Here is a 24,032-nt window from a genome sequence, read left to right as displayed (position 1 = left end):
AAACGACCGGAGCTGTGGCGTACTGACTAGCCACCAATCGAGTACGCAACCTGCAGGTAGCCGTCTGACATCACGCGCTAGGGCAAGTTGGGATCTTGACTAGCATGAGCCATCGGCGTCATTGTGGTCAGGTAGGGCTAATCGAGTCTGCCGGGATCAAGCCATAACGGTCGTGAGACTGAGGCTGAACCCCTCGTGAACGACGGACAACTGGCGGGAGAGCTAGCCGTCTAGGCAAGGATGACCAGGAAATGACCGCAATGGTCTGACAGGGGCGCAATAGCAAGAGGAAAAGCCGTCCAGCGTCGGTCAGGATCCTGGAGCAAAGCGTTGCACAAAGAAACGACGTACGGCACTGCCCTGGCAAGGAATCAGCCGATCAGCTGACTTTGTCCGTGCCCCGTGACCGAAGCACCCGGATGAGATCTGACGCATCCCAGGAACAACAGCCGAATCAGGTACCAGTCTAATCCCTCGGGCGGTGTTATGCCCGAAGGCCGCATCGAGGGAAGCGGTGAATCCCCAGAGGGTTGAGCAACCAAAGTAAGAAATCGTGTATTCCCTGCCTAAAATCCAAATACATCATGAAACCCTTGCCTTGCCGAGCAAGATGGGGATACACTTCATATCTCCAACCATTAAGCGATTCCGAAAACAACAGGGCCTAAAGATAGGGTAAAGAGAGGGGAGACTGGACGGCCTTTCTGGGAGGAAAGGATCGGAGACGTCACCAATATCATAAGAACTTATGGGTATGTTGACCAGCAGAAAACAGAAAGAAACAGAACCAAGCAAGGCATGAACATGGGTCCAGATGATCGCAAAGTCACACTGTAGTCTTCCATCACAGGAAATAGTCTGGGGGGAGCGAAGCCAATAAAGCAATAGTACCCATTGCCCCGACTACGGCACCCACAACTGCACCGGTAGCATGAGCCCTCAGAGTGGATGGCCCCGATGTCTTGAGTCGCTTCGCGGGCCGCTCATTCATCTCCTCCGCAGGCTGCTCATTCTCCTTGGCCTGAGAGACTGGAGACAGATCACCGAATGGTGAGCCAGATCTGATTAGGCTTTCCACCGTGGGCTGTGGTTGCGCATCGGGGAGACATGTCTCTTCGTGGTCGTCGCCTGCTGCTTGGCTCTGCATAGCGAGAGACTCGCCAGAGAGCATTCCGTTTGAAGGGTGAGAGAAGCCATCCATGAGTGGAAGCGTACGCCTAGAATCCTCTATGTCCTCGACCTTCCTCTTCAATGAGACCTTCTGGATGGAATCGTGCTGGCCAAGAATATTTGCCGATGCTCTGAATTGATTATTGGAACGCGGAGGCCACTGAACTTGCTCGGCCTGGAGAGTCAGCTTGTCAGCCTCAGCAGGTCCGTCTCCGGAAGGTTTCTCATTGCTGCACGTGAGGGCATTCGGGGGTACAAATCTAGGTACCTGCATAGCACAAAATGGGCCATCAGTGTAAGGAGGACGTGCGCCGCCACATTTAGACACCAGAGGTGCCAACGGGGCGTGTCGATCATTTAGAGTAGATGGAGAAGACCATCCATTTAGCCCGGGCGTGAAGGGACCGTGAGGGAACGTATCATAGGAGAGTTTAAGTAAGTCCGAGGGCGAGGGCAGAGGTCCGGAAGCAGTGTGCATAGTTGTTGTGGTCGTGGGAAGAACTGAACCAGGGAATTCAAATGAAGGACGAGAAGTCTCTATGTGTGCACTCTCAATGTATTGAGGGTCGGGTTCAGGACCGGAACTCACGGAGCTCGATTCCTCAGAATAGCATACAGATTGGTCATCTGAGACATCGTCGGATTCCTCATCGTGATCAGCTTCCCAGTCGTTCGGGTCCTTGGAAGACCGCTCTTCGCTTGGGGGTTGAGGGGCCGCAGGCGCATCGGTCTCGTGGGTTGTATTGTCGACCACTTCTGTCTCGTCGTGGGATGCAACGCAGGAAGTAGGCGTAGGGGTCATTCTTGGGGTGGCTAGCGGCTGGCGCTCTTGTTCCTCTTCTTCGTGTTCACTATCAACCTCAATCGGGCTTTGTTGGGTCCCAGTGAGCTCATGTTGGTCACACTTCGGTGGGGAGGTGAAAGGAGATGGGATTTCCACAACTGACATGTCCTCTGAGTCGGAGTCGGAGCCTGAATTCGAGTGATCCGAATAGGAGTTGTCCTCAAAAGTGGGACCGTTTAGGATTTGGACTTCTTCGTCGTCCTCGGCGTCGGGAACACAGAAGGTATTGGTAGGCTGTAGTGGTTCGATATCGGTTCTTTGGAACGATTTATCGCTAGATTGCATGTTAGAGAGTGTACGCCCGGCTCCAGCTGATGGTGATATGCCAAACCTGGATTCTATCCAGTCATACTCGCACCTAACCTCCAGAGGAGGGAATGTATCTATTTGGTAATTCTGGTCAGTGAATGTATATACCTTTGTGCGAAGCCGGGGTGACGTACCCCGCCCGCGAACAACCTCAACTCCAAAGGCGATGATGGCGCCGTTTGGGATGATGACCTTCTCATCGACGGGCAGTTTAGATCCGTCCATCCAGGTGCCGTGCATGGAGTCGTTATCACGAATATAGATCAGCTGGATGGCAACAAGCGTCAGTTTGATTTGCCAGTTATGGTAAGGGGATCACTTTCATACTTTACGGTCCATGGCAGCCCACATCTTTGCATGGTTACGTGACATAACCCGGGAATCAAAGAGAGCATTGTTGGGTTGAGGGAGCAGGTTCTTGGATTCGCGCTTGGAGGCACGGCCGATTTCGACATAGTCGGCATCCGAGCGGAAAGTCAGGGTGCGAGGTGTGGTAGGGTTGGCTGGGCCCACGGGGCACAGGGTGACGACGGCTGTATTGGCAGGGAGTTAGTGATCTTATCATTGTACGGATGGCGGTTGCATGGTAACGACGGACCTTTCTTCCCAGGCATCTTGACAGTTTCACTAGAAGATGCGGGGCCAGATTCAATATGGAGAAGAGCTGCTGAAGTCAGTAAAATGTATGATTTGATGATCCATATGAGGAGGAAAGATGACAACGGAATGGGAGCTAGGTAGAGAAGGTAGAGACTAAAACTCACCGCCAGCGAGCCTCAGGGAGACTGACTGACGGAAAGGAGTCTCCGAGGGTTAATGAGTGAAACGCTGGTGTGTTTGTTGCGGAAAAGGGAGGGGGAAGGAAGTGATGTCAAGGCAAGTGGGAGAGGAAGGTCGTAGGCAGGAGGAGGGGAAGCGTCAGATCCAGGCACGGACCGGGTAGAGAGATATATACCTTACGGTGGCCTGAGGCGCCCAGGCGGTGGGTATTGTGGAACTAACGAGACTACCTGTCACAGTAGGATCCAAACACCGATGTCTAGGCTAACAGCATCGACTTGAGGAAGGAGAGATGCGAGAGGGGAGACAGTAGTTGAAGGAGATGATGCGGTTCCTGGAGAGGAGTACTGATAGCAGACCAAGTGGGGTAGTCCACGATAAGGCCAGCGGGGGAGGTGATGACGATAGCTCTCCGGTAGGTCTAGGAGAGAGACGTCTTCTTGAAGTGACCGTAGCTGGCGATAGTTGAGAAGAGGAAAAGTGAAAGCACGAGATGGGTAGGGCAAAGAAGGCGACGAGAGAGGAAAAGACAGAGAGAGATGATGGAGGAGGTGGTGATGATGACGCCGATCGGGCTGATAGGCGGAACTCTCCCACCACATCAGGTGGTCATGCTGACTCACCCCCCAGTACCAACACACGAACTATAAGACGGCTTTATAAGGCTCATAAGTCCCTAGTAATAAGTCCAATGTCATGACTCGCGGAGGAAGGCAGCATAGATGCAGAAATAATCGATACATAGATAATTGGATCGATAAGGTTACCCCCATAACACTGGGCTATAGTACCTACCAAGGTAATCATCCCAGGCATCATATACTCCTCGCACTTCCACCCTGGATTCATCCGAGAGATAACTAACACCCTCCGTGGATTTCTGTTGGGTTTCCTGAAGAACACTATACTCCGTAACTACTCCGTACTCGGTAGAGGAGACGATCATAGCCGGAAATTAGCATGTGGGTCGGCATTTGACGGGCCCAGACTAGCTAACGGACTTTGTCCAGACGACAACCCCTTTCTTTCAAGATCTCATATATCCGGGCATTCTTCCTCTCAATACCACCCGGCTTCATTCTAAGCACCAGAATCATGCTCTTCGCCATTGCGTCCCTCCTTACCACCGCGCTGGCCGCCCAGGGCGCCCTGGCCGCATCCACTACGTCAACCCTCGGCACGCAACACTGCCATTCCGCCGACCAGTACGGAAAATACAAGGACGTCAAGGCCAGAGTGCAGCAGTTTGGCGCGTCCATGGCGTGCTATAAGAAGGGTGGCATCATCTCCTCGGGAGACTCACCCATCTCTTGGTACGTGACCGGTGCCAACGACAAGCCCGGATACAACTACGGAATCTCCTGGATCGATGGCTGCGAGGGAGAGCCTCAAAACTCCAGCACGCCCGTTGATGGAGCCACCTGCGAAGACCTCCTCATTGGAAACTGGAAGAATTGTAAGTCGAGTGTGATGATCTTAGTGTCGGGATACTGACGATCGGCACAGGCAATAATAACGGTGCTGGGGGATGGATCGACGCTGGGTGCGTGAGATATACGTTCTATCCGTCTGTATGAGGTGTATCCGGATACACTGATGTTATATACTGTATATATATTGACACCTGCATCGTGCCTTGTTGACTTGGACTTTCCAGCTTTTTCTGGTTGTATTATGCGAGCGCCCACGGGTATGGTGGAAAGAAACCCAGTATGACTGAGGTAAGTCTAGACACGCTGCGGGAATATGGTGGCCCATATGCATAGGTGTCTGTTCTTACCGCTGGGCGCGAACAGTTCCGCGCCGCGTAACCCGAGGTCGTAGAAAGTCAAGTGGCAAGAGAAAGCGAGAATAAGCACTTTTTTTTTACTCAATGCGGGAGGATTTCCCGAACGTTAAGGTCTGTGCTGGTAATGGGGTGATAATTCCGACATAAGGTAGAGCCTAAGGGGACCTATGCACCTACCCCTACCTACGTAGGCAATCATGGGTGGCTGCTGCATAAATAGCCCTACTTGCCTCCGCCAGAGAACCACCCACCCAGTCGAAAAACCACACTACCTACTGCCTACCTAGTACCCACCAGTAAGAGCCTTGTCACTTTTTGGTGCTGTACTGGTCTCTTTGGTTCAACTTTCCATCATGCCTGACCGATCGCCCAAGAGGCAAAAAGAAGTCCCGCGCTTCCAGAAAACCTGGAACGAACTTGAAGGTGAAGTGAGGAGGAAGATGATCGAGGTGAGTGCTGACATCCCCATGCCAGTCTGTCAAGGCACGTCGATATCTCTGATTGACACAATCCCCGTCCCGCAAAACGCCCCCTCACTGGAGTCTCACTGACATCATTACAGCAATGCAAGCTCGATGCATGTTTGGATGCGTTCCTGGTGGACTTCTATAAACTCTTCGAGAACCCGAGCAGGTTATTCCCCGACCTCGCCTCAGTCCCTGTCGAGAGTGACGCAAGAAAGCAAGATCTCATAAGCGAATTAGAAGAGAACATCAACCGGCTACTTCCCGGCTATCTTGATGCTGACACTGACCTCCTTATGAACAAGGGGCTGATGGAGGCCCTAAAGAATAGATGGGGTACAATGTACAGGAGGGCAATCTATCGCCAAGGTCGCAGCTTTGACCAGAGCCATAGCTTTGACCAAACTGATAGCGAGCAGGCGAAGACGCATAATAAATCTGAGGATGGATTTGTGCGACGCATGAAGCAGATGTCTATCAAACTGCGGTCCTTCCTACTTGCGGAGCCTATTGAAGCCGCGCCAAAGGATCCAATGCCGTCTTTGAGAGATACCGCCCGCAAAGAATTTTACCGTCAGTTCGAGGAGGCGATTAAGGACCAAGAATCGTCCTCTTCCTTCGTCTGCGGCGGCAGTATACCAATTGAGAAAATCCCTCTATCAAGTGTGCGCATTCGGTGGTCAACTTCTTATGACTCCACAGACCGGAAGTTGGTCTTACCTCTCAACAAGAACACAGTCGATTCCAACAGGGATGCCCTTGATCAACTAGTAAAAGACTGTACCCCTGCCTCGTTTGGAAGAGGACAAGAAGACGTTGTCGACCCTGAATACCGGAAAGCAGGGAAGCTGGACCCCTCCCAGTTTGATACCAGTTTCCACCCCGCCGACTACAAAATTATCAGACATGTTGAGCGAATCCTCCTTCCCAGCATCAAGTCACACAAAAAGAAGAAGAACAGTGTGGAGTTTCGCGAAATCAGAGCCGAGCTGTATAAGCTGAACATATACTCAGGGCCCTCGGGCCTCTTTCGGAGACACGTCGACACTCCCCGGGCTCGCGATCAGATTGGCTCCCTGGTAGTCTGCTTGCCGTCAGCCTTTCAAGGGGGTGATCTGATGGTCCGGCATGGTGGAAAGCAGGTCAACTTCGAATGGAGCGACAGGAGTGCTTCTGCCATCCAATGGGCGGCGTTCTACAGCGATTGCGAACATGAGATCAAAACGGTCACAGAAGGCGAGCGAATTACATTGACATATAATCTCTACGTGATCGAGAATGGAGGGGCATCGATTCCTCCTAGCAACGTTCTCGATCCCCAAAAGTTTTCGCTTTATACCTTCCTAGAAGGAGGTCTCAGACAGCCCGATTACATGACGCAAGGTACTTATTCGCAATGGCTGTGACCTGCCTCCCTGATACTCACTACTATTTAGGTGGCATCCTTGGAATCTATTGTTCTCACGCATACCCCCATACATCACCCGTCGCCCGGGAGTTGTTACCCAGTATTCTGAAGGGATCTGACCTTATGATATATTCCATTTTTCAGTCATTTGGAATCGAATGTGTCATACTTCCAGTTCTCAAAAATAAGCACTACAGCTGGGATGAAAATGACGCATTCTACGACCAAAAGGAGTACCTTCAAAAGGGGGGCGATCTTGAGGTCTATTATGAGGAAGTTCAAGAAACAGCGGATGAAAAGGATGAGGACCTGAAAAAGGCTGACGACCGGTGGAGAACGCTTTTTTTATCTCGTCGGCCCAGAGGCCTGGCTCAGACAAGAGCCTATGCTCTGAAGAACGGTCTAGAAGTTCCCGGAGGTGCTGATATGGCAAGTGAAAGAATCGGTGCGAGACTTCACAAGTACAAAACAACGGACAGAGGTCAAGAAGAAGATATGGACGAGGTGAGCGGATCCCATCTAATATCCCCCTGTTGATCATCGTCCCTGCATTATTGTACGTTTTTGATGGGCTTAACGTTTGTCGGACCACCGTCCCTAAAAATGACCTACCTTGGTCTTTTTAGTAGTCCGTCAGGTTATGCGCCCGGGAGGTGATTTGATTTGCTTGGTGTCAGCTACAATTGCCCGTACCTTTCCCTTCATGGTGCATACACCCGTCTATGGCTATAAAGTCGAGCCCTGTACGCAGAAGGGACCGCAGTAGTCTGACTACTTCATTGTTTAACCGGCTAGACCCTCGATGATCATAACCCGGCTGCTGACCAGAGACTGCCTACAGGTAGTCAATGCCACATGGCCCAGTGTGAGTATTCAAGGTATTACTTGGATCAACGAACCAGCACACAAGGAGATGGCCTTCAGCTATATCGCGTACGGAAACGAGGCCTCTATTGGGACCATGTATTCATACGCCGCTATTCTGGCTATTGTTCCGCCGTTCGATGAGCGGAAACGGGTCATGGACTCATAGAGTGCCTGGTTATCAGAGGGGGCCGGGCAAAGACACCTCGGTGCGCACGGTGTAGTATGAAGGCTTTTCTTGGGTCGACAGACTCCCAAGGAGTCCACCCGCCAATTGGTGGAGAAAGGGAGTAGGGAGTATGGCTTTTGTTGTATGCCTGGTAGGAGAGTTGACCACAAGACGCCCTGGCGAATCGTGGTGGATTGAGTACTGCCTCTATCAGAGGTTTCGGTGGGAAATTGACTAAGGAGTATGATACAGTCTGCAGCTTAATTTGTTTAATGGAGAGTTTCTATTGTTTCCTGTGTTCTTTATGAGATAAGTTATGAGTGGCCAGTATGCGATTTCATTATCGAGATCATAACCATAGAGATATCTCTAAGATTAAGGTTGCAAGATGCAATTGACTTTCAATAATCTCTCAAACTATGGACCTATATATTCGCCTATTGTACATCATAGCACAATCTATGACAGTGCACGAAAGCGTCACGAACTACAATGTACAAACAAGAGGCTCCGCGACATTTCCTGTCAAGAGGAGTGATCCAGGACGACTGTTGGGTTGATTGTGAGCGAGGTTCTGTAGGTCTCTCTACATATCAATGCAGACAGGCAAGCGCCAGGCCTGAAGAGGCAACTCAGGAGCCTGGGGCTGAGCCTGGGGCTCCAACATTCCCTCTACTAGGCAGGCCATATGCGACAGATCCCATCATCGTCCCAATCCTCGCTCCCCACACCTTTTCGCACGATGAAAAGACCATCAGGGTCGCTGTGCTGTTTGACTGCATAGAGTCTTTCATAGTTGTGGCCCCAGAAGGATTTCTGGAAGTTCGGTTCGTTTGCGTCCGCCTCGTTCATATATGCGCCCATTCTGCCTTGCTCGAGGTCGTTGAGGATCGGTAACTCGTGATTAGTGATAGACATAGATAGTTCCGCTTGCTCTTTGGCAGTGGTAGATGTGTTCCAGCGGCGGACAAAAAGCAGATGGACTAGCGCATCTCTCCATCCTGGGTTCAACCCACTCACAATGTGCTTGTTTCTCGCAACCTGCCCACCCGCCATGATAATACCTTGGGTATAGTCACCCGGATGGGACCGGAGCTTGGATATTGCTTTCGTGACTTTGGCAGGACCGTCCTCCTCCAGGAAGAAATCTCGAGATACGAGGCGCGATCCAAGCTGAACAAGCTTACCGGTTGTGTCATTTCCTGTGAAGTAAGCTGACTGCCAGCTCGACAAAGATGAAAACGCGGACACTTCGAAAGACGGAACGGTGCCAGTCGCCGTCTGTATGTCGGCCAGGATGTGCGAAAATAACCGCTTGGTCGCGGCTATATCCGTCTGATTGACAAACATCATATCAAGCTTGCATACCGACTCATATTGGCCTGTCGACATTTCACTCCGCGGTGTAACGTAGTAGAAGCCGGTGCCCCCGACGTCATTGAGCCCCAACACATGGCGGTGCATGGCTTCCACTCCGTCCCAAAATCGGCCGTCCCCTACCGGCCGAGTATAATTGAGACGTGCCATTGTTACCGGATAATCAGGATGCGCTCTGGTTGTAACACTAACCACGACGCCAAACGTCCCGCCACCGCCCCCGCGCAGCGCGAAGAAAAGATCTGTGTTTTGATACGCATTCGCATAGACCAGACTCCCCTTTCAACTCGTTAGCAATGCATATCAGAGCTCAGCTCGAAGTCAGTGGGAAACCTACGTCCGCCAGAACAACCTGGAACTCGAGAACATTGTCACTCGCCATGCCATGCAACCATCCGAGAAGAGAGTGGCCTCCGCCCTGGACATAGCCCCCGGCGAACCCAACTGTATTCGCAGACCCTGCGACAATCATAAGGTTGCGGGCGCCCAGGTACTTGTACATCTCGTGCAATTGCACACCGGGCGCAATAGTAACAGCCTTGACGCCCCGTGGCGACGTCACTCCGTCCGGTACGGTTGGCGTGAAGTTAGGAGCCACTGTGATGTTTTTCATGTTATGGGTGAACAGCTGGAGCGAGTTCGGGGCACTTGAACGACCGAGGAAATCATGTCCTGTGTTTTTGATCACGAGCTTGATGTTGAACTTCGCCGCGAACCGGACAACAGTCCGGATGTGCGAGGCTGTCTCGACAATGGCGGAATATAGCGAGATTCGGCCTTGTGCGCATGGTTCAGATGTAGGCGTTTCGATATAACATTGCTCCCCTTTGGAAGGCCATGCGCCCCAGTTCTCGTGTTGTACAGCACCTGGACACGTAAATTCAGATGTAAACGTGGCGGAATTTGGGAACTGGCTTAGGAAAGCTCACCTAGCTGGGATGATCGGTATGTCGAGTTATGCATGTTTGACCTGATGAGCATACATTCGGTGGCATTATAGTTGGGTGCATGGCATGCGTAGCCGAGAGGCTTCACGGATCGCAGGTTGCCATCGATAGACGAGTTGAGAGAAGCCCATTGGGCTTCGGATGGCCAGCACGGTTCATCAGGTTGACATCGACAAGATCGTGTAGTGCTCGCCAGGGCCTGATCAGTAGCAATTAGTAAGAGTGACAGTCGCAGCAGCCTCATGGTGCTGTGAGCTCTGCTTGTCCAAAGAATGGGTTACACAACTGACTGCGGAAGGAAAGTAGAGACCGAGGGTGTAAATCTTTTTGACCTTGAAGAAGTGGGAGTGGGAGATACTATCCCATACATATGCCCTTGCATATGATCCCTTGCATACGATGCCTCTGATCTCGATTTCCTCCTCTGGAACTCTTGTACTGCCTCTCCCGGACTATCGCACAGTGAGGAGGTTAGTTACTGCTCTTCTTTTATCTAGTTAATGCATAGATCCCACCTAAATAGAGTGAGCCACTACTGTGGGACAATGGTCGAATCAATGCCTTCTGTATCCAGATGACAAAAGGTGCTCCATCCCCAGCTGTATATCTCCATTCAATAGGACCATCGCGACAACCGTAAGAACGATTGACACTGATTAATGTCATCGCCTGCTAGCTCCCAAGCAGCTCTGGGCACCCAACCTTTAGGTGGACGAAGCTCAAGCACATCCGTCTGCATTGAGGCGAATGCTCATCGAATTGTTCGGCTATGTAGCAGGATGACGCACTTGGCTTTCGCGTATGCTCACACTTGACTCGACAGGCGGACTTTGCGCCCTTTAAATCAAGATTGTCATCGAACAGAAGCTCAAAATGCTGGTGGTCAGGACATCCGTTGGTCTTTCTTGCGCGAATCCTGGCCACGTGAGGATACGTGATGGAACGCTTGATGCCACCACCGGTGGTTGACAGAATGCCGAATGCTGTAATTGACACTGCGACGGGGGCAATAACTATGGACTGCACAACAAAAGCGCTGCAAGCACAGTGTCGGTGAAAATCACCTTCTCAGGCTCATCCTGGCTGGGTAACAACGTCAATAACCCATAGTATATCACGGTGGAAAGTTGAGAAGTTGACATGGCTTGAGCTACTCGGAGCCATAAAGGAGATCCGCTCAGAGTAAGGTATATACGGAGTAAGAGAATGTACCTGATACCACCTAGGTAGGTACCTAGGTATTGTGGCAGACCGAAGGCCTTCAGGGTGTTTCTGACCAGAGTGGGTCAGATACCCTGTCGGTTGACACTATAGCAGGGATATACTATTATCACTCCTTTGTCCAGCGCCGAACAGCCCAAGACTTAGGCGCGAACTGCTGGGAGAGACAATGAACACTAGCCGGGTCCCTATCGTGATGCCTTTGTACTCTTTGTTCTCCGCCGCTAACTTCATCCGATCTCCAACCCTCCCCAATATCCCACGTCGCCACGCCTTCTCATGTACATATCCAAAACAATGCATTGATCACAGATGTGCATCGCGCCCCGCACTCCGAAACACACGCCGGAATGGCTGATCTTTCACGCCATTTTCGCTTCGGCAGATTCTCCATCTCCACGACCGGCTTTATAATTTTCGCCCTCTCGGTACTATACCTCCTCTCCCTACGCTACTACCACAACACCAGCTATCGCGATCCCACATCCTTCTTCTTCGATGCGACCCGAGCCTACGAAAGACTCTACTCGTCGAAGCGAATCGCGGATGCCGAAGCTTTTCTTCGCGCCTCCGACAATGTCGATCCACCCACCGGAACCCCGGACACGCCACCGACAATGTGTCTCGGTATCGTAACAGTCCGCCGACGAGGCGACCAATACGTCGGACTGACAGTAGCTTCCCTCCTGGAAGGCCTCACCGAGTCCGAACGAAAGAGCGTCTTCCTCGACCTGCTCATCGGCAACACCGACCCTACCGCGCACCCCATCTACTCCGAAAAATGGGCACACACCCTCCCAGACCGTCTCCTGAAATACCCCCCAGACCACCAGGACTTTGAACAGATCCAGAAATGGGAAGAGGGCGGGTGGTACCGCAACAAGACGATCTACGACTACACGCATCTCATGCGGGACTGCTACGACACGGGCGCCGCATACATCGCCATGATCGAAGACGACACGCTCGCCGTCAAGGGCTGGCTGCCCTCCGCACTGCAGGCGCTCAGTGTCGTCGAGCAGCAAACCGCCGGGGAGGACTGGCTGTACCTCCGGCTGTTCTACGTGGACAACCTCCTCGGCTGGAACGCTGAAGAGTGGCCGAGATACCTCGTCTGGTCGTTTGTCGTATGGGCGTGTCTGACGGGGACGATGCTCGTCGCGAGAAGGAACCTTAAATCTGTCAGATCACTCCCCGTCAGCGCTGTATGGATCGTATCGGGCGTGTTCGTCCCAGCCGGTGTCGCGCTCCACTTCCTGGCCGGCCGACAGACGATGTGGCCGCTCTCCCCGGGTGTCCACGAGATGAATAAATATGGGTGCTGCTCACAAGGACTCGTCTTTCCACGCGCCACTGTGCCGCGATTTCTCGACCAGACAGATCTGACGACCGATTGGTTGGTCGACATGATGGTTGAGAAGATCGCGGACCGCGAGCAGTGGTCGCGCTGGGCGATCGTCCCGCCACTGCTGCAGCATATTGGCGCGACAAGCTCCAAAGGATACGGGTTTGACGATTCTGCAAAGACGTTATGGAATTTTAGATTTGAAGAATACCCATACTAGTATATATGCACTACTAGTATATATGAATCAGTTAAGATGATTCCTGTGGATAGTGATACCCAATGACAGCATACCCGTCCGAGCAATTCTTCCATTTCTTACATTGCTATGGTACAGTACAAGATCATCTCTTCTACCACATTCAGAAATCATCAAAAACCTCCAGGCACGTAACACCCCCTTCTCGTTGTCCATCGATCCCACGAAAAATCGCACGCTCATTGAAAGGAAAGCGAAATGTAATAAATAAAAATAGTAGATCAACCATGAGTCGTGACCTTTTCGGCGGCATCGCCAAGGCTCCAGCAGGACAAGAAATAGGGAGTATATCAAAAGGGAAACGAAAACACACTATAATAAGTACACAAGCGGATCAAATCCCGGCGCCCCAAACATGGCAAGGAGATCAGAAGTAAACTGGTCGATACCGCATGAAATATGCCTACTTCCCCGAGCCGAGCGCGGTTCATGCAGGCAGACAAAGAAAAGAGGAGATTTTATTCGCAAGAACGTGCGGGCCTACCATTTACAGACCAGGGGGGCCGCCGAGGCCAGCGCCCATAGCCGTCAGACGGGCAGCAAGCTGGGGGTATTTCTCCTGCACCTCAAGCTGCGTCCGGGTGGCTTCGGCATAGGAGATGGCGTTGACGATCTCGGCCTCCGTACGGGCAAGTTCGGCGGCACGCTCGAAGTACTTGAGCGCCTGGGAGACCTTGCCCTGCTGGAGGAGAAGCTGAGCCATGGTACCCACAGCAATATCACACTCGGGATCGACTGTAGCAAGGTTAGCATCCAAGGATGGACTTCAACAGTTGGGCGGAGGGAACATACTGATCAGGGCTTTCTGGCACAGGTTCTCGGCCTCTTGGAAGTCGTGCTTCCACTGGAAGAGGGCGAGGGCCTTGTTGATGAGGGGCAGAACGTTGATACCCATGGGCTTGCTCTGCTTCTCCATCTCCACAGCCTTGTCGAACTTCTCGATGGCCTCGGCGAAGTTGGACTGGTCGAGGAGCAGTTCACCATAGTAGTTGTACACATCAGGGACGTCCTCGAAATTCTTCACAGAACGTCTGAAGGTGGCCATGGCGGAGGCCACAGAGCCCATCTTGTATTGCGTCACACCCAGCTGGATGTGAGAGAAGATGAAGGAACGGTCGAGATCGATCGACTTCTGGTAGTCCTTGGCGGCTTCGGCAAATTCACCGAGGATGAAGTGAAGCTGGGCGCGGTGGTAGTAGATGTCGGGGTCATCCTTGTTGTGAGAGATGGCGAGCTCGAAGTCGTCTCCAGCGGCATCCTTGTTACCTATTGAACCAGTCAGTACACCAGCCTAGTCGACGCTAACCGTTTTACCATGGACTTACCGAGCTCAAGGTGCAAGCTAGCACGCTTGATGTAGCTCTGGACCAAGGAGGGCTGGAGCTCAACGCTCTTGTTCAGGTCAGCCAGAGCAGCCTGGGCGTTACCCTCGAGGTAAGTGAAAGTAGCTCTCATGTTGAGAGCCAGCGCTTCAAAATCGCCCAGATCGCCGAGCTCCAGGGACTTCTCGAAAGCAGCGGCAGCAGCCTCGTAGCCATCCCCAGTCTTCTTGGCCATTTCGATCAGACCCTTGCGCAGCTGACCCTTTCCAGACTCCTCACTGATGTCGGCGGATTCTTCGAGGCCCTCGGGGAGAGCCTGGGGACGGAAGCTCTGGAGGTAGTTGGACACGAAGGTAGGGCTGGGGAGCTTCTTGCCCTTGGCCTCGAGGATCGCCTTGGCCTTGCGCTCGGCGACCTTCTTCAAGAGACGCTCGAGAGCGTTGCGGCTGACCTCGTTGGAGAAGCCATCGATGATGCAGCTGGCGGTGAAGTCCAGAAGCGCTTCGCTGAACTTCTCCATGTGCTCATACGCGATCGCTCTGCGGTTCAAGGCCTTGACATACTCGCTGTCCATGGCAAGGGCAGCAGTCGTGTCCTCAACAACCTTCTCCCATTCCGACAGGACGTTGTAGCACGCGGCGCGGTTCGAATAGAAAACGGGGTCGGGCTTGCACAGGATGGCCTTTCCGTAGAGCTCAATGGCCTTGTTGTAGTCTTTGGAGCCGTAGGCTTTGTTACCGGCGGCCTTCAGCTTGGCAGCGTAGGATTTCCGGGTCTACGGAGGTACGGAGTTAGCATGAGAGAATAAACCACCGGAAGTCGACATTGCTCACCTCCTCATCCAGCTGGCCAACGGTCGCTTCATCGACCTCGGGAATCTCCTCCGCAGACTCTGCGGACTTTTTCGCGGGTTGTTCTAATAAATTGGTTGGTCAGCCGCAACACCTTGGGACTGACCAATTGACGACGCGCTACGTCATCCGGACTCCAGACATACCGTCCTGGACCGAGGCAGCCTTGGCCTTCTTTTCCTCCTCTGCCTTCTTCTTCTCTTTCCGACGCTGGTTCTTGCTCTTCTTCTTCTCTGTGGGCGGGGGAGCTGGGGTTGACCGGCCCGAATCGGAAAGGTAGTAGACGACTCCGGCGCTGGTCACGACCACTGCAACACCGGCAATGGTGTACACCAAAGCCTTATTCTCCGACACCCATTTCGAGACGCGATCCCATACGGAAGAAGAAGAGGAAGCCGGAAGTGCAGCAGTATCAACAACCACGTTCTTGACGGGTTGGGAGACGGACGACTCGCTTGACATGATGACCCTTTTTTTTAGACCCTTGTAGATTCCCTGGAGGACGACGGGATCAGTATCGCTAGCATTCTATCGAAGCAGACATCATCGGCAGAGAATTGGCGAGGAGAAAACTCACTGGACGTGTGGGGAGAGGGCACGGCAAGAGTGGAAAGGTAAGGGAAGACGGCAGCTGTAGGAGAGAAGGTCGAGGGAGAGTGAACGATGGGGGAAGAGCCGCTTGTGAAAAGTTATGCGCGGCGGGAGCTCAGGCCAATCACACCCGCCCGTCTCCACCAATGCTCAGCGTCATTTTGTTACTTGCGATCGACGACTCCCAGTCTGGTGCGAACTGCTTCAAATACGGCGCCTGAACAATGGTTTCCGACTTTCAGATCATCTCCTCCCTGCGCTACGATCCATCTCTCCCAGCGACCGTCCAACACTACGCCGCAGACTCCTATCCCGACCCCCTCCGCTCCGCCTACTACCTCCTCCCTTATCATCTAGATCGGCTACGCGACGCAGCTCAATGCTTCCAATGGACCCAAGGCGCATGAGTTTCTCCAACAGGATCTGACACAATTCGTCCGATTCCTCGACACCTTCATCTCGGATCCGACGAAACCATGGCGTCTGCGCATCGTCCTCGGTCGCAACGGATCCTGTACCGTTGAACCAAGCCCAGCGGCGCCCATGGAGACCAAGAACCTCCTCCTCCCTTGCAGAGCGCCATCCGATCCGAGCGGATGGCGAGTCTATATCGATTCGCAGACCACGACCCCCTCCGCATTCACCACACACAAGACCACCGCGCGGGACGACTACACAGCGGCGCGACTCCGGTCCGGCATCCTCTCCCCTCAGGACCAAGCGGAAGTGCTTGTGGTGAACCCCCAGGGTGAAATCATGGAGGGAAGTATCACAACTCCGTACTTTCGACGACGGACACAGGGGTCGGCGGAGGCACACGGAGATCCTGGTCCGGAGTGGATCACGCCACTGCTCTCCTGCGGCGGCAACTCGGGGACTACGAGACGATACGCAATGGTGCATGGGTTCTGTACGGAGGGAGTCATCCTTGCTGCAGACCTGGTCGATGGAGAAGAATGTTGGCTCAGTAACGGAGTCCGAGGCTTTATGCGCGGTCGAGTCGTGCGCCGTTGACATTTACATATACTAATGGCAGTGAAGGAGATGGATCCCGGGTAGGAATGTGCGAATTTGTACTAACACCGAATAAGCATCGGAGCTTTATATGACATGTATGCGGCCATTCCGTCACGCGTGGGTATAAACATCGTTTTGCATTGCCGTCGTCTAGAGGTCTCTGGATGCTGCTATCGAAACACGTGTATTTCATAAAGCGTCAATATCCCGGAGCCGTCCCGCCAGGATATAGTGTATACTCTATTTCTTGGCCTTCTCATCGACAACCGGGTTGGGGTTGCCATTCCATTCAAGCGGGCGGGCGCGCATGAACTCGGCCAGCACTTCGTCCGTCACCTTGGCTCTGCGCTCCTGGAAGCCCTGGACGTACGCTTGGATCTCGGCAATACACCGCTGCTTGATCTCGCCAGTGAGCATCTGACCAGACTCGTAGGCCACCTTGATGCGCTCCAGCTCGTCGTCGTCTTCGAGGAAGAAAGTGAGGTACTGGAAAGGAACGTCGGACTTGGTGTTACCTCCCAGTTGGCGCTGCAATTCGGCGGTGTCCTGACCGCCAGAGAAGGCGTACTTGTTGATCTTGTTCTTAATACGGTTGGGCGTGTCGTCCATGAAGACAGCGGAGGAATCCACACTGGCAGACATCTTCGAGCCGGGACCTTGCAGTGCCGGGAGGAAAATGGCGTGGATGAGCGAGGGCTTCTTGTACTTCATCTTCTCGGCATGCTCGCGGCATTGTCTGAAGTATGGGTCCTGGTCAATGGCGCAGGGAACTAATCGCTTATTAGTATCATGTCCAAATTAATCCTAAAGCATATTCAGGGCCCAAGGACTTACTCAGGCAAGGAATGGACGAAACCTTCTTCCTGTCTGTGCCGAAGATATGGGGGAAACTGGTAGCAAACGCGGCAGCCGACTGAGTAGCGCAGAAGTGGAACTCTCCAACGTTGTTGCTGTCGTTGAAGCCGAAAGTACCCCGGACCGAGTTGATTGTGATTCTCTTGGCCATGCGGCACATGTTCTCGTAGAAGGCGCCGCCGATGAAGTCGAAATCGCTGAAGATGAAGGTCTTCTTGGGGTCGAATCCCACAGCAATAATGTCCATGGCGTTGGCTTTCGTGTATCTCCGAACATCCTCGATTTCGATCTTCGCGGAGTGCATGTATTTCTGTGGCTAGTTAGAATCGCAATCACTCGGTTGCTGCGGAGGGAACGTGCCTCGTCATCCGTAAGCATGATTACCAAGGGGCAGTCAAAAACATCCTGCAGCCACCTGCGAAAGAAAGATCATGTCAGCTGCTAATTCATGGAGTAGTGACGAATGGAAGCGAGGAGACAAACTTGGTGAACTCAAAGGGCACGGTGTGGCCCAAATGCACGGCATCACTACTGGGACCACGACCGGTATACAAATAGAAAGGCTGTCCCTTCTCGTAACGATCAAGAATCTTGTTCAGCTCGCGATGACTGAAGACAATGCCTCTGCGCATGAAGCGGTGGGGACGGCGGCCGGTGACTCTCTCGAATCGTTCCAGGAGCTCTTTACTGATGGGGGTGGCACCAAATTCGCGCACCAGCTTGTCGTAATCGACTGGTAGAAGCTTCCCCGACTCATCGACTCCTCCGGAGACGTCGAATGGCGTCACAATCTGTCCAACGGCCTTGGAATCGGGGGCCTTTTCGGCCAGGCTCAGATTGGTGAGCGCCGGGGGCTGTCCTGGTTCATCGGCGGCCATCTTAGTTGTCGCTGACGATGCGGTCCACTAGAGAGATATAGTGGGTTCTCTGGTAATGGGGAGCCCGCGGGAGGGTTGACTCTGATCTAGGTGTGAAGACAAAAAGTTGATACGATCCACACTTTGGGATAACCACAACGGACGAGCCCCTCCAACGCCGACAGATGAGTCAGAGAGCCCAAGCCATCTGATTGGCTGAAGGCATTGAGAATCAGGTGACACCAATCGGCACCCCGCGTTACCAATCGGGCTAGCCGCAGAAGCCGGCAGAATCCGTCTCCGCCCGCTAGAAGCAGTTAGGCCTCTTATTCGGCCCCGAGACTTTTTGCTCGGCCACTCAAAGTTGAGCAGACGACCTGGAGCAACCAACATCCCATCATCCAACCCAATTCCTCCTCTCGCCACTACCTACCTTACCTTCCCCCATCTCCTCCCATTGCTTCTTGCTGTCTGTGTACATCCCTTTTCATCCGTTGTTCGGCCTATATGCATCCGCAACGATGAAGTTCTTCGAGAACGTCTTCACCTACGACTACTCCTTCCCTGCCGTCTCTCTCGCCTACTTTCTCCGTTATCCCAATCCCTACTCTCGCCATGTATTGACGACCGATGTCATCGACCGCTATGTTGACCCGAAGACACACCGACTGCACACGACCCGGCTCCATCTCAAAAAGTCCAAAGTCCCCTCGGGTATCCTGAAATTGCTCCCTAAGGGCATCGGAGGCTCCGACAATTCCGGCCAGACCTATATCCTGGAGACGACCATTGTTGACGTCAAGGAAGGCTGGATGGAGACCGAATCCCGCAACATGGAGTGGACGGGCATTCTTAGCGTGGTGGAAAAGCAGTTTTACCAGCGACAGCCGCTGGAGGGCTCCCTGCAGCGTCTGGAAGGGCTCTCGCTGGATGACCAGAAAAGCGAGCAGACCACGGTCAAGACGACCGTGACCTTCCGGTCGCGGTTCGGTCAGGGCAAGCTCCTCGGCTGGAGGAAGACGGATTCTATCCCCGATCACAACGGGGAAGTCGATGACGAGCCGCCCCGGAAGGGCTTTTTCTCCTCTCTGTCGACGGCCGGCATCCAGCGCACGATCGAACTCATTGGCGTCAACCGCACCCGCGACGCCATCCTGAAGAGCAAGCAGGGCATGAATGTGGTCCTGGAGCGGCTGCGCAGTGGTGGGATTGTCGGCGTGCTGGAGGGCATGCGCCAGGACCGGGAGGCTGCCTTTGGGACTGAGGGCCCGTGGAAGCGCGTCTGGCTCCGCGGCAATGGCGTGACGGACGATGATGAGCATTGAATTCAGCGTTCAGCGAACCACATGTGACACATCTATTCGACATTCAAGCGAGGAGTTATGGCGTTTGGTTTTGTTCTTTGATGGACACTCTCCCACGATCGGGCTACATATTGATTTGACAAAGTTGACTTCTACCGTCCCTGCAACATCACCAAGAGGGACTGTCTTGCGGATCACGTTTCCACGGGGAAATGGTATGGACTAAAATATCGATTGTACATTAGGAAGAAAAGGCCTAGGAACGAAAGGCGGAGGTTAGGGGTTCCACTTAGTCTGGAATTTCCGTGTATCATACTACCTGTGAATTTATCCATCACTGACTATCAATTTATATCGAATTCATTGTCCTTGTCCAAGTAAGGGCTTGAATTGTTGATAGATCACGCTTTGAAGCAACATGCGACCCATCCTTAGTAATCGCTGGAACGCGGTGACCGATTGGCGGTACCGCAGCAGCAGATCTGCAGCAAAGCGACGCGAACCATCTTCATCCTGCAAACGATCAGCCCAAATCGAACACAAACAAACCAACAAAGCTCTCTGTGACACCGGGATGGGTGGCCTGACCACATAGCTGTCTACATGGAGCTCTCTTCCCTTCGCAGCCGATGGTCATCAGCACACATGAGCGAGGTATACCTACGATCCTGAGTCCGCGACACCCAGATTAGCGCAGTACGTCACCTCACCACGCGCCCGACAACTACGAATCTACGCGCAAAGCGTCCAATATGGCCAGCGAACTCCCAACCCGCGGTACGAAGCGCAAAAGCGACGATCACGAGCACCCACCCCGCGAAATCAAGCCCGATCCCGCGGGCGTCTACGATGCGACCCTCAACCCGCTCCACCTCGCCGACCTCAGCGAGAAACTTAAGATCCTCCCCGTCCCGGAAGATGGCGACACACTGGAAGAGACAGCCGCGAAGCTGTGCGAGCTGGCCAAGGTCGTCTCCGAAGGCAACAGCGTGGCGCTGTGGACGGGGCTGCAGCTCTCGTCGTCGCCGCATGCGCGCGACCCGGAGACCATGGCGAAGGCGCAGATGACGCCGCAGGAGCTGACGCAGTATGAGGCGTGGCAGGCCGTGCGGCAGGGGCGCGAGGTAGGGGGTCCTGAGGGAGGGAGTAGTGGCGGGCTGCCGGCGGGCGTGATGCGCGCGTTCGACTGGGATGCGAACTTGGCACCTATGCCCGGCGCGCAGAGCGAGAAGAGGTTCCGGCAGCGCGCGGCGGCGATGGATGTCATCTGGGACCATCAGTGTGCGACGCCGGAGCATGCGGTGTGGTTGACGTTTCATATGGTTGAGGCGTTGCCGCTTGTCAAGGCTGTCACGAAGGTGATGAATGTCAAGCGCCATTTTGGTGAAAATGACCCGTACCCCGGGTTGACGGGCATGGAGGTCGCGGAGCTGGAGACGGTCCGCAAGATTGTCTCTGTCGCGGAGAGAAACCGGACGCGCGAGCTCGAGCGGATTCGTCGGCTGACTCGGTCGATTAACGATGCCGCTGCGACTATTAGGACTCGGCTGCAGGTTTTGGAGAGGTCGTGACGGTTGCCGCGAGACTGGCACTACTGAGACATGTCCTCTTCAGGCGTTTCCAGAGGACTGGTTGGATACCTCGTGGTATCTATACGATCTGCTTAGCGCATGCAGATGGTCAGAATACCCAGATGCTGGGCTGTCCGTCAACGCCCATTGTTGATATGTGGGGGTTGATACACCGCGCAGGCCAGAGCAAGGTACTACGCACTGTACCTCAGCCCGTCCTGGGGGACTTGGACGATACGACGATACGATTAAGTGCTAATTCACTACGAGTACGAGCTTACCGGAACTTCAATGGATGGAGTTCACCTGCAATTTTTTAGGATAAGACACTTTCAATATCAATCGGACTACTAATCAAACAAGGAAATATGTCAAATTACCTTATCTAGTACCGATCGCCTGGTGTTCGTAGCATGGAGAGACTAAGCAGGTTGAACCCTCTACAGAGTACTGTAGTCCTCAGCCTTATTCGCACCGGGTCGGCTTCCTCTCGGACCCCTCACCATCCTTTGTTGGCATATGTGCACGAGCTCGCAAGATCCCAACCGACCAACGAAACCGCCGAACCTGCGCCAATGACGCAAGGAATGAATGCGGTAACGGAATCGGATTTCCCTTCCTTGGCTGCGGAATCCCAGACATTCCACCCTCATTGGCTGCCGGGCACGTCGGATATTAGGTATTCTGGGTCTTGCTAACACTAGTTAACTATCCACTGGGTTTCGAGCATGCCAAGCCCGAGAGACCCTCTTGCAGTACTCCGTACCTCGAAACGATCCCAGTATTCGGCATCAAGAGAATTAGATATCCCGAGAGGAGGTTGCTGGAACAAGGAACCAGAGCCACCTGGGCGTGATGGTGTCGTGGGCTTCTCGTCAAAGGCCGCCTATGCTTTGGTGTCAGCAAAAGCGGTCGATGCGGCTGATGGATTGCTGACGGCTGACTGGCTGACTAGTATCGGGCAATGACCTCATCGCACGGCGTCCACATGCCGGTCTGCCGTCTATCCACGGCGACGACACAAGCCAGAGCACGGCCAAAGCGTAGCGACATACAGACGGAGTGCATCCCTGAGACGACGCACCATTGCACCTACTATTGGCGCTAACGTCGGTCGAGTGCGCTCCGTCGGGCCTGCAGCCGGGCCATGGGATCAGGCGGGCAGCAGAAGCACAGCAAAGGTTGGACAACAGGCAAGGTATGTACATATGCATCAGAGACGGACGGAGTAATGTCGCGGTGCGCGTATTTCCGCGCGCGTTGGAAGTAATATCCGCGGGATTATAGCGGTCCTATCCTAGGTAGTATTACTGGCCAGCGACAAGATTTTCGGCCATGTGGTGGAAGTGAAGAGCTCGGCTAGCACAAGAGCAGGCCGATGGCAGGTCACATCGCGAATTAGTCTGATGATTAGCTTCTGATTACTGTTACTCCATCGATATCAAGTCTGGTTGACTAGGTTGACTAGCGAATCGTTCGCTTCGCGACAAAGTCTCGGATCCAACCAGGGTCATCACAAACATGGCTAGCAAGGACGCCGTTGGATCCCCGATGAACCATAAGTACCATGGTCATGTAGGATGCTCCTCGCTCGACCACCGGGCCGGTTTAGCCTGGAAGTTGGCAAGACGATGGTATTAGTGGGATGGAATGTGGAAATTGAACAAGGTTCGCATGCGATCAGATTGTCTATCTCTCACGATGTATCTCAATCAGGGTCCTTCGCCTATACTCAGAGTTCTCCGCTGGTCATCTTCACGGGAATACTCCGTAGACTCAATGGTGGCAAGATGGGAAATTCTGGCTGGATTCAGCGGGAGGGGTGGATATTAATTTGGAACACTAGTCTGGGCGGTACAGCAGTAGCGGCGACTAGTCCGATAAGCTGATACCGAGACGTGGTACTCAGGGTTTGTCTTGTCCCCCCAAACGGAAGAAATCCCTCTTCAGACATCAAACTGTGGCATACATCATCGACCCCCGGATGGTTGTCACGATGTTCTGAAGAATGTTTACTGAGAACAGTCAGATCACCATAAGAAAAAGAATTATTGCATTTTGCGGTGCTGTGACGGTAACCTAGAATACCAGTCGGGCGAGTGGCTGGCCGGAAAGGCGTCTCCATTGGCCCCTCCAGACCCTAGACCCGACGGACGGGGGGCTAGGGTCTGTTCTTGATTGGGTATCTCCTGGTACCCTGGGCGGGATCAGCCACCGGAACTTCCGCATTCGGAGAGGAGTATGCGGGGGCATCCCTGTTAGCGTCAGGGCCAAGAATGAAAAAGGGAGAAAAAGAAAAAATAATTAATTGTGTTGACCTCCAAGATTCCCTGTCCTATTATTATTGCTTGCACCTCTGGATGATTATTGCGGATTATTGTCCTTTTTTTTTTTCCCATCATCGATGATTATTCATGGGGACTCATTGAAACCATCACCTCTCACACTCTCTCTCTCCCTCTTCATTCTTCACGTCTCCTTGTCTTCTTCCTTCTCCTCCTTCCCGTCGGTCGTCCGTGGTCGTCTTCCCTTCTCCGCGTCTATCGGACGTCCGTTGTTTTTGTCCCCCAATCGGTCCACCCCGACCCTATCTCCTCTCCCTCCCACACAATCTCTCATAATACGAGGGTCGACTGGTCGGCTATTCTCGTTCAGATCCTTGGGGTTTCTCTTCCATTTAGCCTCTGAAACGCTGGTCGTGAAGTGGTGGTTTGACTG

General features: G+C 53.3%; 9 protein-coding genes across 9 annotated transcripts; 5 read left to right on the top strand and 4 right to left on the bottom strand.

Moving 5' to 3' along the window:
- Positions 1-844: 844 nt before the first annotated feature.
- On the bottom strand, positions 845-2,937 carry ATEG_08217 (FHA domain protein; the record flags this gene model as incomplete). The annotated part of the gene is made up of 4 exons (XM_001216838.1): positions 845-2,397; positions 2,458-2,590; positions 2,651-2,856; positions 2,922-2,937. 4 exons carry the CDS (start codon positions 2,935-2,937, stop codon positions 845-847), a joined length of 1,908 nt encoding a protein of 635 aa, XP_001216838.1.
- Positions 2,938-4,198: 1,261 nt separating this feature from the next.
- On the top strand, positions 4,199-4,680 carry ATEG_08216 (uncharacterized protein; the record flags this gene model as incomplete). The annotated part of the gene is made up of 2 exons (XM_001216837.1): positions 4,199-4,559; positions 4,610-4,680. 2 exons carry the CDS (start codon positions 4,199-4,201, stop codon positions 4,678-4,680), a joined length of 432 nt encoding a protein of 143 aa, XP_001216837.1.
- A 565-nt stretch (positions 4,681-5,245) lies between these two features.
- ATEG_08215 (2OG-Fe(II) oxygenase) lies at positions 5,246-7,797 on the top strand (the record flags this gene model as incomplete). Its single annotated transcript, XM_001216836.1, has 5 exons — positions 5,246-5,341; positions 5,455-6,739; positions 6,793-7,268; positions 7,442-7,507; positions 7,606-7,797. 5 exons carry the CDS (start codon positions 5,246-5,248, stop codon positions 7,795-7,797), a joined length of 2,115 nt encoding a protein of 704 aa, XP_001216836.1.
- A 675-nt stretch (positions 7,798-8,472) lies between these two features.
- On the bottom strand, positions 8,473-10,365 carry ATEG_08214 (uncharacterized protein; the record flags this gene model as incomplete). Its single annotated transcript, XM_001216835.1, has 3 exons — positions 8,473-9,453; positions 9,512-10,041; positions 10,104-10,365. The coding sequence occupies 3 exons, from the start codon at positions 10,363-10,365 to the stop codon at positions 8,473-8,475; spliced, it is 1,773 nt and encodes a 590-aa protein (XP_001216835.1).
- A 1,327-nt stretch (positions 10,366-11,692) lies between these two features.
- Positions 11,693-12,907, top strand: ATEG_08213 (uncharacterized protein; the record flags this gene model as incomplete). Its single annotated transcript, XM_001216834.1, has 1 exon — positions 11,693-12,907. The coding sequence occupies one exon, from the start codon at positions 11,693-11,695 to the stop codon at positions 12,905-12,907; it is 1,215 nt and encodes a 404-aa protein (XP_001216834.1).
- A 526-nt stretch (positions 12,908-13,433) lies between these two features.
- On the bottom strand, positions 13,434-15,581 carry tom70 (putative mitochondrial outer membrane translocase receptor (TOM70); the record flags this gene model as incomplete). Its single annotated transcript, XM_001216833.1, has 5 exons — positions 13,434-13,681; positions 13,739-14,212; positions 14,272-15,043; positions 15,102-15,184; positions 15,266-15,581. The coding sequence occupies 5 exons, from the start codon at positions 15,579-15,581 to the stop codon at positions 13,434-13,436; spliced, it is 1,893 nt and encodes a 630-aa protein (XP_001216833.1).
- A 1,386-nt stretch (positions 15,582-16,967) lies between these two features.
- ATEG_08211 (tryptophan--tRNA ligase WRS1) lies at positions 16,968-18,460 on the bottom strand (the record flags this gene model as incomplete). The annotated part of the gene is made up of 4 exons (XM_001216832.1): positions 16,968-17,497; positions 17,562-17,892; positions 17,967-17,997; positions 18,066-18,460. 4 exons carry the CDS (start codon positions 18,458-18,460, stop codon positions 16,968-16,970), a joined length of 1,287 nt encoding a protein of 428 aa, XP_001216832.1.
- Positions 18,461-18,960: 500 nt separating this feature from the next.
- On the top strand, positions 18,961-19,764 carry ATEG_08210 (MSF1 domain protein; the record flags this gene model as incomplete). Its single annotated transcript, XM_001216831.1, has 1 exon — positions 18,961-19,764. The coding sequence occupies one exon, from the start codon at positions 18,961-18,963 to the stop codon at positions 19,762-19,764; it is 804 nt and encodes a 267-aa protein (XP_001216831.1).
- Positions 19,765-20,495: 731 nt separating this feature from the next.
- On the top strand, positions 20,496-21,314 carry ATEG_08209 (uncharacterized protein; the record flags this gene model as incomplete). The annotated part of the gene is made up of 1 exon (XM_001216830.1): positions 20,496-21,314. One exon carries the CDS (start codon positions 20,496-20,498, stop codon positions 21,312-21,314), a length of 819 nt encoding a protein of 272 aa, XP_001216830.1.
- Positions 21,315-24,032: the final 2,718 nt, after the last annotated feature.

This window comes from Aspergillus terreus, genomic scaffold, assembly GCF_000149615.1.
Source record: "Aspergillus terreus NIH2624 scaffold_12 genomic scaffold, whole genome shotgun sequence".
Classification (NCBI taxonomy): Eukaryota; Fungi; Ascomycota; class Eurotiomycetes; order Eurotiales; family Aspergillaceae; genus Aspergillus; species Aspergillus terreus.
This window is presented reverse-complemented; position numbering and strand designations above follow the sequence as displayed.